Source organism: Mesoplodon densirostris, chromosome 2 (assembly GCF_025265405.1).
Source record: "Mesoplodon densirostris isolate mMesDen1 chromosome 2, mMesDen1 primary haplotype, whole genome shotgun sequence".
Taxonomy (NCBI): Eukaryota; Metazoa; Chordata; class Mammalia; order Artiodactyla; family Ziphiidae; genus Mesoplodon; species Mesoplodon densirostris.
In genome coordinates this window covers 135,640,196-135,654,916 of record NC_082662.1, presented here as the reverse complement: position 1 = coordinate 135,654,916, position 14,721 = coordinate 135,640,196, and the positions used below count along the sequence as shown (strand labels likewise).

Sequence of the window (14,721 nt, the reverse complement as noted above, 5' to 3'; positions counted from 1 at the left end):
ACAATATGGATCTCTCTCTCTCTCTCTCTCTCTCTCTCTCTCTCTCTCTCTCACACACACACACACACACACACGCACGCACACACACACACAGAGTGTTAGTGATTATTTCACAGAAAGATGCAGAGCTGGCCAAGGACTTAGCCCCCAGGCTTGCTCCTGGCTTTCCCCAACCAAAACAAAGGGTCTGAGTTACCACACGGGAGGCAGAGAAACTCTCTGCAGGGAGAAGAGGGAGGGAATCTGGGAAGAAGAGGTCAAGGGAGAGACGGCAAACTGGGACCAAATTCATGGGATCGTCTAAACGACCACACTCTTGTGTCAAGTGAGGTAGACTGCAAAAAATGGTCAGTCACACTCCTTCACTCCTACTCATATCAGCACCCTTTGCAATATGATTTCGTAGCTCTTCCTATCAGAGATGGAATCTATTTCCCCTCCCCTTGAATTTGGGCTAGTATATCACATGCTTTGGCCAAAAGGATGCAACAAGACTGATTATGTGCCAGTTCTGAGCCTGAAAAGCCTTGCATATTTTCTGCCCTTTCTCTTGAACCACTATGACTGCCATATGAACAAGACTGGACAGGTCTGCTGAAGGATAAGAAATCAACATGGAGCAGACCTGACTCAGCCAATTCATCCTAGTCAAGGCCCTAGAAATGTGACAGCCCATCTAAGATCAGCAAATCCAGCCCAACCACAGCTGACCCATAGATTGATGCATGCAGCCGTCCTAGACCAGCCAGACCCCAGTTGACAGAGGGACCCATGAGTTATATAAATGCTTATTCTTTTAAGCCATTAAGTTTTGGGGTGGTTTGTTATGTAGCAGTGGCTAACTGATACATGCTAACCTCAACCACTGTCCAGTCCAAATTAACACTTCTTTTCCTTTGGGCTAGAATAAAGATGGTGAGGTGGGACTCAAAGGACAGATTGACCTTCTCTCCCCAGTAGAGCAGTAGTCTTCAATCTGGGTTATGCATACCACTAGGTGTATTCAGCAGGACTTTCCAAAGTATAAACAACATGGAAAACTTTAGAAGAATGGATTTCCAGATCCTAAAAATTAACCTAAGGCTAAGTTTCTCCTTTCCCCTTCTCTTCTCATAAAATATCCTTCATCTCACTTTAAAAACAAAAAAAAGCAAACTTCCTCCTCATCTTTCTTATCTCAGATTATTTCTCCAGGATGTCAAAAGCTCAAGGGAATCAGTACAACACTTTGAGAAACTATTTGACAGTGGCTATGAAAGCTGAATATATGTACACCCAGTGACACAGCAATCCCTTCCCAGGTATAAACCCAACAAAAATGCATACAGAGCTTAACCACAGGTCATATACATGACAGCCCATAGGAGCTCACAGCTATTATGTTCATCAACATTAGAATGGATAAATTGTGGCATGTTCACACAATGAAATACATTATAGTAGTGATAAGCAGGAAAAATCTATAACAACACTCAAAAATATGAATGAATCTCTCGATACGATATTGAGCAAAATAAACCAGACACAAAAGAATACATATTATGTGATTCTCTCTCTCTTTATAGAATCACATAATATGTATGTATCTGTGTGTGTGTGTGTGTGTGTGCACTAAACGAACAAGCTCCTCACAGAAAGCTATGCATTTAGATGTCAGAATAGGGCAGGTAGTAACTGGTAGGGGTCATGAGAAGGAGCCTCTAGGTGCTGGTTATACTTGTGTGTTTGCCTAGAGAAAATTCTTATGATACATGCACTTTGCTAGGCTATGTTATATTTCAATAAAAAGCTTTACAATAGAGGAAAAACATAAAGGGACAATTAGATAATTCCTTTAATGAAATAACCATAAATTCCTACTCCAACCATTTCAAGAGAAATTTTACTTTTTATGTTGAATAATTATGTATCAAACGGTATCATCTTTAAGAGAAGTTATGCACTAATAAGAACTGTAATGATAACCTAACCCAGGAGAAAAATGATTACACTTCTAGCCTTACAGTGGTAGAAAAACAAACCAAAAAAACCCAGTGCCAGAGAGAAGTATGATAGTTGATAAAGGACATAACTTTGAGACAAGACAAAATTCTGCAGGAGCAATGAAACAGAAATATGAAATCAAGGAAATGTTACTGTGCAAAACGATCTTGCTCATTTATATTCTTAAAGGATGATGGTGGATATCAAATCAGTAAGTTATTTATAATTTATATTATTTAGAGGTGTTGGGTTATCTTTTAAATGTCAATATTTATAATATGGCAAAAATTAGGTATTTCATAATTATTTAAATTTATAATACAAGAAATTAGATGCCTACTTTAAAACACATAACCGGGTACATAATTTCTCAAAGTTACTCTATTAGGAGGCACATAAGCCCAAAAAAATTATACCAAAAAATGATTCAGTATAAAAGAATCTCCCCAAATATCCTTCCCTTAAGGACCTGTAACAGTGGTGTATTCCACCTACATTATCTCATTAATCTACATTAATCATATGCTTTTGGTTACAAGTTACAGAAACCTAACCAAACTGGATTGTCAATAAGTGAAGGATCTTCTGAGATTTAACTCTACTTGCAAGCAACAAATTAGCCTGACACAGTTTCATGGATGCTGGCAGAAGACATGAGACTCTTAGGTCAGAGATGAAGGACTTTCTCGCTCACAGCAATAAAAGTAGCCAGAGCATCTGTGCCGTTTCCCTGAGCCCCAGATCCCACAGTGCGATGCGAAGAGGGCCAAAGTGATGCCTGCATGTGCAGTGGTTATGTTATAGGAGATAAGCCCCAGACATAGAAATCTAAATATATTACAATGGGCAGTAAGCCTGCCTGACCTTTGCCCCAGAGAGAGAGAGATTATTTTTATTACACTGGACAGTAATCAAATACCCTCCACATTGGAGAAAGACACTATCTCCATCTTCCAAAGATGTTTGCTATACAAATATTCTTGGAAAGACAGCCTGGAACAAAAGCAGTCAGAATATCTGCTCAAAAGACAAGCAGAAACACAAGAGAGCCCTGGAGAATTATGTGAACTGAGTAAAGAATAGAGCCTCCTATTATTGAAAAGTACACGTATATGTTGGCTTCAAGATCTCCTGGAAATCAGGAGCTTGGGATTAACATACACATGCTACTATATATAAAGCAGATAACCAGCAAGGACCTACTGTATAGCACAGGGAACTCTACTCAATATTCCGCAATAACCTATGTGGGGAAAAAAATCTGAAAAAATATGTATAACTGAATCACTTTGCTGTATACCTGAAACTAACTCAACATTGTAAATCAAATATAAAATTTTTTTAAAAAAGAATATGTTGCAGTGGGTTGTCTCAAAATACTACCTCCAAAATACAGTTTCTAACATGCAGTTCTGCTTTCCTCAGAGTCGGCTTCCCTCTCTACTTGGCTCTCCACTGGTGACAGCAAGAGGGCTGCCAGCAGCTCCAGCCCAATATTCTGACACCTCTGCAACAAAAGAGAGCTTCTCCTCCCTGACAGTTCCAACAAAAACTCTGGAATTGCACCACGTGGGGAGACGGACCATACTGACGGGCCAGTCCTGCTCACATGTTGACCCCTAGATCTCAGTATGACATAGACTGAGAGTGGGGTAACAGAGATTTGTTACCAAAGAATGCGGAGCAAGTGTTGAACAAGCAAGACTGCAGCTTTTCCCTACACTCCTCTCTAAATACCCTCAAGACAACAAATCTCACATGTGTACTTCTGTGAAATTCAGCATCATTTCTTTTCACAGACAGATTCTTATTTTAATAAGACTAGCAGTGGGTCCAAATTGCTAGTTTATAATCAAATTTCTTGAGAAAGAAGCTATTGCAGTGGTGCAGTGGTGCCACATCCAGTGGCGGATGTTCTGTGTAATAGCAAATGTTACTCAGTCGTGCCGTGGCGGGCTACATAATGGCTCCTCCAAGGATGGTCGTGTCCTAATCCCTGGAACTCATGCAAGTTAGCTTACCTGGCTTTGCAGGGACTTTGCAGGTGTGATCAAGTTAAAGATCTTGAAATGGGAAGATTATCCTGGATGATCCAGGTGAGCTCAATAATCATAAGGGTCCTTATAGGAGAGACACAGGAGGAGTTAGAAAGTGGGCAATGTGATGATGGGAGCAGAAAAACAGGACAGAGAGGAGGAGATTTTACAATAGCCAGGACATGGAAACAACCTAAATGTTCATCGACAGATGAATGGATAAAGAAGATGTGGTACATATATACAATGGATTATTCAGCCATAAAAAGTAACGAAATTGGGTCATTTGTAGAGATGTGGATGGACCTAGAGACTGTCACACAGAGTGAAGTAAGTCAGAAAGAGAAAAACAAATATCGCATATTAACGCATATATGTGGAACCTAGAAAAATGGTACAGATGAACCTATTTCCAGGGCAGGAATAGAGATGCAGACATAGAGAATGAACATGTGGACACCAGGGCAGGAAGGGGAGGGTGGGACGAATTGGGAGATGATATGTCAATACATATATACACTACCATGTGTAAAATAGATGGCTAGTGGGAACGTGCTGTACAGCACAGGGAGCTCAGCTTGGTGCTTTGTGATGACCTAGATGGGTGGGATGGGGCAGGGGGAGGGAGGTCCCAGAGGGAGGGGATATATGTATACGTATGGCTGATTCACTTCGCTGTACAGCAGAAACTAACACAACATTGTAAAGCAATTATACTCAAATAAAAAATAAAATTAAAAAAGAAAGATGCTACACTGCTGGCTTTGAAGAGGAAGAAGGTAAGCCATGAGCCAAGGGATGTAGCTGGCCTCCAGAAGCTGGAAAAGGCAAAGAAACAAATTCTCCCCTAGAGTTTCCCGAAGGAACCAGTCTTGCCAACAGCTTGAGTTTAGCCTAGCGAGACTGATTTCAGACTTCTGGCCTCCAGAACAGTAAGAGATAAAATTGTGCTCTTTGAAGTCATTAAGTTCATAATAATTTGTTACAGTGGCCACAGGAAACTAATGCAAGTGGCAGCATAAAGCAAGTGGTCACTGTCCGGTGTGCTGGTAAACAGAAACAAACTCAAGGATGGGGTCTACTGTACAAAAGAATCTGCTCCCAAAGCTGAGACACCTGAGAATGATGACTCTTGCTAGATTTGCCCTTCTGTTACAAAAATGTTACTGAATTCCAAATTAAATATTCTTAACTGTTAACGCTTTTAAAAAATGTTCAGTAATGACTTGAGGAGAAGGTTTGGTGAAAAGGGCCTCCAGCGCGTGAGATAACCATTTCAGACTGCCAGGGCACTCCCCTTTCACCGTCAGCTGGCATTCACTGGCACGGCTGGTGCTGAGCTATTTCTGCACCCACTGGTAATATAATAATAACAGTGATAAGCAGTCAAATAAATTAATAATATAAATTCCAGGATGTGTGTTCATTTCAGAAATCCCACATGATTTCCTGGTTTGAGCCTTAGAGTACAGACTTGGGAATCCGGCTACAGATAGCCTCTTATATACTGAACACATATCAGGTTTAATTAGAGGATAAAGGGAACTTATTTAAATTTTTAAAATTATTTTGGTTTGATTTTAATTTGTAACATGCTTTTTTTTCCTATTGAGAAATAACTGACATATAATTATGGAACTATAATTGACATGTAATATTGTATTTATTTAAGGTGTACAATATAATGATTTGATTGTAATATGCTTTTGAATACCACACTGCATATATATGATTGAGGGCCAATGAGAGGTAGAGACTTCGAATCAGTAAAAATCAAAATTGTTTTCTTTTTATTCGATGAACTGTGTCTAACCATACTATTCTTTACTTGATATTCTATTTAAAGACACTTTAAAATGTTCCCAAATTCCATAAAACTCTTTTCAAATGAATTCACAAAAACTCCTAGTTAACAGCAAAAAGTTTCACACAACCTCACAGAAAGCAGGACTTAAATGCACGATGATTCAAACTCCTTTCTAGATATTTTAGAAATTCTCTCAGCTTTAACATAACCCCCAGGCACACTTCTGGAGAAGAACTCCCACTCTCTATTTCTCACATCCTATGCCTAGTGACTTGTGCTGAAATACTTTTAGGAAAACTGATGCCCATGACATCTGGGTGACCACGTGGCGCAGACTAAAGAAGAAACCAAGGCATCTGAAAGTCTTGAAATTCAGATTCCAAGAATGGTCTGTAATGGACCAATGTGCAACCATGGATAAATCACTTCACCTATATCTACGTATCAACTTCACTGCCAATATGATGGGTGGGAAGCTCCTGCTCCTCAAATTCTTCTAGAACTTGCAGAGGATCCAGTGGGGCAGAAGCAGAATCAATCAGAGCAATGAAAACTCCATTCCAAGGTAAGGGCTAGTGAAGAGGGTGTAATAAGTAATCACAAAGAAGGTGCCTGAGACACCGACATCTGCCTTCTGTCTTCCCTCATCAAAGATGAAATTTTAGTCCCAAGAATGTAACGAGATGTGAGGGGAATGAGTTTCTATTTAACCACAGCCTTTAGGAATTTCCAGTGCAACACCCCAATTTGGCTTTAAATAAAATGCCTGTCCAGAGCCATCTGAGTCAGGAGATGACTGAACCGCCTGGACAAGCTAGTAATCAGGGAGAAAATATACTGTCTCCTTTCTCAGCTAGAGATAGCAAGCAAATATGGGGAGTGTAAAGGTTCTGACCTGCATAAGAAAATTGCTAGCTCCTCTCTCACTGCAATCTGGCGGGAAAACAACCCAAATCTCCTCGCCTTGACACAGGGTCAGGAGCTAAGTGTTGAGATGGATACCATGTCTCTACCACCTCCAACAGATGCAGGATCTAGGGCTCTACCACTTAGGAAATGATTAGGTTCCTTTTTGACAAAATCCATGCCTTCTGTTGACTAGATGGACTTTTCAGAAGGAACACGACCCTGCACCCAAACAACACTATAAAGCTCTCAGCCCCCTCAAGGCCAGATATATTCCCAGTACATACCCATCCCCACTGACTGCCTTTTCTCCCCACTGTCCCAGGACGACAGAGCACCACAAGGATGCTTAAGACACAGATTTGGAGATTTGGAGTTATAATGCATTGATATTTTTGAGTTACAGAGCAGTCATCAACTGCTTGTTCAAGAAATTAACTTACACTTCAATGTCGAGGTTTTAAGGCAGACATGAGAAAGCTCCTTCCAACAACAAATCCTTTTCAGAGACACACAGTTATGTAAGAAGCAACCTGTGTCTGCTTCTGCAAAGCATGACACAGCAGGGTCCCTCTTAGAGCAGGCTTAGGGACCAAACCCCCAGCCACAGCCTTCTCAGATCCCTAGACCCAGCTAAGTTCCTTTAAATACATATATAATAGGCTTAATCAGTCACACTCCTCAAGCTGCTTGACGTAAATTTCAATAGTAAAAGTTGGGGGATTTTTTTTAAAGGTAAAGATCTAGATTCTTTATTCTCCACTGAATTAACTGAACATTACTTTTCCAGTCTCTGCAGCAGAGAAAACACTGTGTGGCATGTAGCAGACCCCCAGAAAGCCACTCAGCATTTCCATCCTGTGGCTGGCATTGTCCACTTTTCTGGACAGCTGGGCAGAGTGCAAAGCAGAAAGGGAAGGATCTGGTTTTACAGCCTCACATCACCAACCCTGTTGAGACCAGGATAGAGATATTCACATAAGGTAAATATTTAGATATTTACTAAAACAAGCTTTGTAGCTTAAAGCAAACAAATCCATGTCTAAAGCAGTGAACTGGAGTCAGGGAGACAAGGCAACTCCTCCAGGCTAATCGTGAGATACTTCTAGAGACACCAGTGATACCGGGAAAAGGCTCCCTAAGGATTAATGAGGCTGGCCTTTAGGGCGTGTGTGTATCCACATCCCATTCACTGTGGGGCACTGGTAATCTCCTCCATAATCCCTGTCCTCCTTGGACACCTTGGAAGTCTGTGGTATTACCAGCTCCTCTCTGTCACTGCAAGTCCCAGCCCATCAAGGCACAAAGGGGCAAGGGTGGCTACCCTTGGGGGAAGATTTACCTTCCCATGAAAGCTGGAACTCTAGAGACTGAGCTTAACCACTCTCTGTTCCCCACAGTCAGACCTCCTGGCTCACTCCTTCGCATTTTCCTCCGTGTGTAGAGAGGGGTCTTAGAAAAACAGGTCCTGATCACGTGGCCGAAGGAAGAGGCCAGAGACAAGCAGGATGTCTAAGTCCTGGCTCATCCATCAGCAGCTATAGGTACAGCACAACAATCCCTTATCTGAAACCTTTGGAGCCAGACGATTTTCAGAATTCAGATTTTTTTTTAATTTTAGAAAGCTAATATGACACCCCCAGCAGCGGCTGAGGAAGCAGCCTATAAACTCATTAATACTTTTTGGTACCAAAACATGAATATTCATACTAATCTTCTATCAGGTCAATCAAATTAGTTATGAAAAGAAATCCAGAGTTCTCAAGGATGGTGGATTTGGCACCATCTGGTTCACTTTCCTCCAAGAGATATATGTAAATTCAATCACTCAGGGATAAAAGACCCGCAGCAGGGAACAAACGAGGTAACCACCAAAACCCCAGGAAACCTTCCCTGACTGAGGGCACCCATGGGACAGACCAGCTGAGATGGGACCAGGCTGATGTGAAGAATCTCTGACATAGAAAATGCCTTCTAAGCTGAGCTTCCCTGGCCTCAGAACCCAGAGAGAAATGATTCCAGAGCCCCCCATATTCAGAGAATCATTCGCTCGGGACTCCAGCACCTGGCTCCAAGGAGGACACAGGTATATCCAGTCGTAGATCATAATAGGACCCACACAGCAGAAGCAGACCAGAAATTTCAGAGCCCTGATCCCCACACCCCGGGTGCCTGATGTTAGTTAGCTCCACCGGGTGCAGGGCAAATCACGCTTTGATCTTCATGTCTTTGAGAAGCAGAAAGAACATCTTACAGCTGCTGTCTTTCCTCTGCCCCTTTAAATGCCAGCATCATCAGGTTTTACCTCCCAGCTGTCTCTTCTCACTCTGTGCATGATGCTCGGCGAACTGTATCCACTCCCACGGCCTCACCCACTGCCTCCATGCCCTGTCTCGCAGTCATTCCGTCCCATCCTCCTCCCCAGTGCCAGGTCACATTTTTAACTGCCTCCTGGGCGCCTCCAGCCGGTTGCCTCATGTGCCCTGTCCTGCCGGGCCACAGCCTATGGTACCTGTGCTTCCCCACATCTCCCTGAACTGCATTTAGGGTGGTCACATGACTGGTGCTGGCCAACGGAATGTGGGCAGAAACGCTGAGTGTTGCTTCTGGCGGGGGTGTTTAGTACCTGGTGACACTGTCCCCGTGTTCTCTTCTCCTCCATAATGCCGGGACAACAAGGTGAAGAATCAAAACAGAAACAGTCTAGGTCCTGGAGTCATTGCTTAGAAAAAAACACTGGACCTTCACTGAACTGTGAGAGGAATACACTTCTATGGGGAAAAATTGCTGAGAGCTTGGGATGGTCTGACGTAGCTCTTAGTGATCAATAACCCCGTGCCCCTGCCTTCTTCACCTAGCAAGTTCCTCCTTGCTCAAAGCTCCAATTCAGATGTCACCTCCTCTGTGAAGTTCAACTTCCACGGGAAGGCCAGCCCTCCATGCTGTGATGTCCAGCAATCCCATATGCCTTTGGCACAGCATTTACCTGACTCTGTTGACACGTCTGCATGTCTGGCTCCCATATTTGTGCTTCTTTCTCCACCCTTGTCTTCTCAGAGCCTTACAAGTAGCAAACACCCGCTGTGTTTATTTACTGAAGCCAAGATTAGAGTCTTCTTGCTCATGTGACCAGCAAAGCCCAAGTCAGCATTTTCCAGAGTCATCGTGTTCTTTGCACTGTGCTAGGCATGGTGGGAGGAGGCAAGAAAGGTCGACATTGTGCTGCCCACTTTGAGGAGGATTCTTTTATCTTTAGGTCCTCTGCACCCCATTACCTTCCATCTTTTTTTTTTTTTTTTTTTTGGTTGTGTTGGGTCTTTGTTGCTGTGTGCGGGCTTTCTCTAGTTGCGGCGAACGGGGGCTACTCTTCGTTGCGGTGTGCATGCTTCTTATTACAGTGGCTTCTCTTATTGAAGAGCACGGGCTCTAGGCGTTCGGGCTTCAGTAGTTGTGGCACGTGGGCTCAGTAGTTGTGGCTCGCAGGCTCTAGAGCACAGGCTCAGTAGTTGCGGCGCACGGGCTTAGTTGCTCTGCGGCATGTGGGATCTTCCTGGACCAGGGCTCGAACCCGCGTCCCCTGCATTGGCAGGCGGATTCTTAACCACTGTGCCACCAGGGAAGCCCTGGCAGGCGGATTCTTAACCACTGTGCCACCAGGACAGTCCACCTCCCATCTTTATTAAAGGGCAGCTTCCACTTAAAAAAGTACCTGGTCTTTTCAGGAACTATCAGCTAAAACATTTCTCAGAAAGCAAGATCAAAGGGTTATTGTGACAAGATGAAAGCAGAACAGGGCTCTCTCATGGTCCCTTTGAGCCTGGCTCACCTAAGCCTGCCACAGTTTAGATTCATGACTTGGCACCCTGGGATCATGCAGCTGTGTTGGGGTTATTTCTGTTGTGAAAAGAGCTGCAGCCAAAGCATCGCTGGCTTGTCGGGGACCCAGATGTAGAGGTAACAGCCTAGCCATGACCATTACCACTTGACAAAACTTCCGAAACCAAAAACACAAAACCAGGTCACTGGTCAGGGAAACAGAACAGGGGACCTTGGCTCTGAACATACAGTGAACTGGCTGAATAATGTGCTCTGTGAGTAGTTCCCCTTCTCCCAATACTCTTAGGACGTGATGTAACTCTCAGTTCTAGCCCAAAGGAAATGATGACCATAAATAAATGATGACCAATTATGAATGCAATGCAATTACTAATGCAATTTTACCTGCTGCAGGGGTGACTTCTCTGTGGACATGGAGACATACAAGACATTAAACACATGTACATTAAACATCAGGTTGGTTGCTGATGCTGGCAAGCCAGTGTTCAGAAAAAAAACATCCACAACAAAGAGGTGTGGCAAACCAGGCACCATGCCCATAGCAGCAGCACAATGGGGCTTCTAGGACATTCTCCTGGTAGGACATTCAGAGTAGTAAGTGGAACAAGGTTAAGACTCTACAGTATAGTGAAGGCTGATCTAAAGATAGCAGGGAAGATTAGGAAAAATCCAAAAATTGGAGAGGTAACTTAGTAGAAGGGAATGATAAGAGTTTGGGAGATTTGGGATGGTACATTTTGATGATGAGTATCACACACGGCAGATAAAATGTACATCAAAATAGGGAACAGTTAAAACCACAGCTAAACACAGGACTTTGCTCCTGGCTGGTTATTTTTATAGGTCACACACCATGCATAGAACAAGGAATGCCTCCCCGCCGTCACATACGTGATACCAGCTGCACAAATGCGGAAAACAAGAAGTTGTCTGAAAATAGCAACTTACCTTGTATGAAGATCCTATCCCAGTAGATTTTCCCGACTTGAATGCCCCCAAGAAACACCAGGTTGGACAGGATCAGCATGGAGGTGGAACAAGATGCAAGGGCAGCATGGAGTCGACGGCGAGCTTGTGGGGAGAGGAACTGGGCCTATGGGGAAAAGGTAGAAGGCATCTCATCACAAGGGTGGAAAAAATCGGGCTGAGACATCACACAGCCTTTCTCTGTTACCAGCTCAGGATGCCTCCCTGCAGAGCCTGAGGTAGGTTGATATTTAAACAGCACTCAAAACTTCTGTTCCTGCAAGATGCTCATTCTGGTCTAAGGAATGAAGTGACACACTCCCAAGTTGCTATTTCCTATTGCCAAAATGGGTTTCCCTCTGACATGTGTAACACAAGCACTGAACCTAGTAAGGATCTAGCTGAAATGTCTCCACATGCTTTCTGCACATAAATCTACAGGTACAAGAACTGTTTAGACTCCTCTCCATGATAACAAGCACAACTCTATGTAATGAGGTCAAGCTCAGGGCGATCTTCTGGGCCAGTTAACTTGACTCCGGGAAGCACCCCCATAAATCTGACCCACTATTAGAAGGAATCCCATTAAAAGGGTTCAGGAGAATCAGTACAAGCCAACCCCCTTCCTGGAATCAGAGCTCTGGGTACATGCCCCACCGAGAGTGAACTTGTAGCAGCATCAGAGAATGTCAGCTTATCACAGCGCCTGAAATATGCAGGAACTGGAGAGATGTTTTCCAGTAATGATGATAAAAAATTCTCGTCCATCCAAGGTCTTCACTGCACTTTTCCTCCCCTTCTAATATTTTCTCAGGGACTTCATAAATTAAACAAAGTGTTTATTTCTCAGCGTTGATCATTCTGGTGCCCTACCGAGTGAGATCACAATGCTGTGGCTGGAGTATGTGCGCCCCATCAGTATGTGCACAGGGATTGTCCTTCGGGACTGCAGATTCAGAATGAGAACCAGATACGACTCAACCCAAGGTTTCTGACAAATACCTCAGCCTAATCCAAAGACACAGAAAAGAGGGATTTCCCTGGTGGTCCAATGGTTAAGAATCCACCTTCCAATGCAGAGGACATGGGTTCGATTCCTGGTCGGGGAACTAAGGTCTCACATGCTGCGGGGAAACTAAGCCCGTGCGCTGCAACTAGAGAGCCCGCGGGCTGCAACGAAAAGATCCCGCGTGCCGCAAAAAGACCCAACGCAGCCAAATAGATAAATATTTTTAAAGATTTTTTTTAAAAAACAAAAAAACAAAGACATAGAAAAGAGAGAGAGCAGAGGTTCTAGAGATCATTCCTGAATATCTTCCTAAAGCCTGCACTTCTCTGGGGTCACTTGCATCTTGATTTCAGCTGTGCTCCTGTTACAAACAGAATTCTGAATTAACAAGCAAAAAGGACTAAGCTAGAGGGTGAGTCTCAAATAGGAGATTTACTTATTCCTGGTGACCCTACTATGGATCATCTGTGGCTACTCTGTAAGCCTTGGTCAGTGTCCTCTGAAAGCCTAGAGAAATGAATTCCTGATCCCCTCCCCGTTTCTCCCCTGCCAGTCCCAGGTCTGGTCTGTAGGCTCAGATATACCTGCTACCCTATAGCTTCCCATCCATGGCTCTCTCCTCCAGCATCATTTTGGAGCATGGGTTTTACTGCCACCCTATGTGAGAGTGTGGCTTTCTCTGATAAGCTGTGTAGCAGGCAGTGACTAAGTTGTCTGCCTGCACATGGTTGTTCTGGAAAGCTCTCAAGTGATGCTGACATGGCCCTGGTTAGAGGCCACCAGACAAGATGACCTCTAGTCTCTCCCCCTCCTCTGAGAGGCCACAAGCATGCACAGGGGATGCTGCCAAACAAGATCAGGTAAGAGATAACTACACAGCATAAAAACTGGTAATGAAAGAGAAATAGGGATGAAGCAGGATTGTAATTCAGCACTCTTCACCTCCGAGAATAAGGAGACATTAATCTGCCAGTTTCTGCATTTTCGAGCAGAGGAAGATACTTTCGGAGTGTTACTGACTCAATTAGCAGTGACTCAGGAGGTGGGGTGAGAGGAAGCAGGGGGATAGGGGGAAAAATCCACAATAATAAATCAAGAAAATATGAAATGTTGTAATTGACATAAATGTGCCCAAATAATTCTCTCCAGGTACAGGGGTCACTGATAACACATTTGATTTCTAAGGAACGTGAGGAACTTCTGTTCAAACCCTATCAGTCTTCCCTAACCTTATATCCTGTTAGGGGAGTTCAAAGACCCCACTGATCTTTCCCGTTTTAATGCCAATTACAGAGAGTGCACATTGCTTGGTTAAAGCTCAAAGTGGTTCTCCTTTTGTGGGAAATGATTACAATTATTAAATAATCAACACAGAGATGACGAGAGAGGAAAACACTGCTTGCGTTAGGTTGCTAAGCGGGGCTGTGGTGCCAGGTTACCTGGTACAGGGCGAGGGCCGGGATACAGGGGGAGGCAAAGCTGGGGGGCAAGAGGCAGAGCAAGGGAAGAGATGCAGCGGAGAGTGAGGGCTGGAGGCACGGGGATCCTCTCTCCAGCACCTGAGACCCTGGCTCCTACTGCTCTTCCTTTGATTCTCTGATTACCCCAGTATCTCTCTCAGCTACATGATTCAATAAATTCCTATTTCTGCTCAGGAAAAACAGAAGTCAGAGCAAGAGCAAATACAAAGGAGCCTCTTATCTCAGAGACAGGAGGGAAGATCTAAAATTTGAAATGACCGACTACAAGTTAATCTTTAGAAATAGTTAATTTATTTTTTAAAAATTAACAAGAATGTTAAAGGCACAGGCTGTTGGAATCTATAGGCTAGAAAAACTTAAGGAGAAATCAAGATGCTTATAGGCAATTCTTGATTATTTGCCCCCCACCCCGGGGTGAGTAGGTGGAAGACAAAATAGATGATGATAAAGAAAATCCCAAAGCCTAATTTTAAACTAATAGCCCCATCCTCTGAACTGACAAAATTAGCCTTGCCAACACGCAGCAAACTTGACAGAACATTGTCTCTCTTCTTTGTGAATCAGTGGGAAGGCAGAATGATGGGCCACAAGAAAGGAAAAAGAGGACCTGTCTGGATAATCCACAGGAGGGTAATAATTAATAGCAAAGGGGATGGAAGTCTTGGCTGCAACTCCTCTTTCCTCTTTGGGTTCCCT

At 43.6% G+C, this 14,721-nt stretch overlaps 1 protein-coding gene across 2 annotated transcripts in view; it reads right to left on the bottom strand.

Moving 5' to 3' along the window:
• Nucleotides 1–14,721, bottom strand: part of HHAT (hedgehog acyltransferase) — a 363,504-nt gene that overhangs the window by 38,361 nt on the left and 310,422 nt on the right. For both annotated transcript variants that reach the window (XM_060088397.1, XM_060088396.1), the window contains exon 11: nt 11,518–11,662. In XM_060088397.1, coding sequence (XP_059944380.1) covers nt 11,518–11,662 — 145 coding nt within the window. The remainder of the gene's footprint in view (nt 1–11,517; nt 11,663–14,721) is intronic.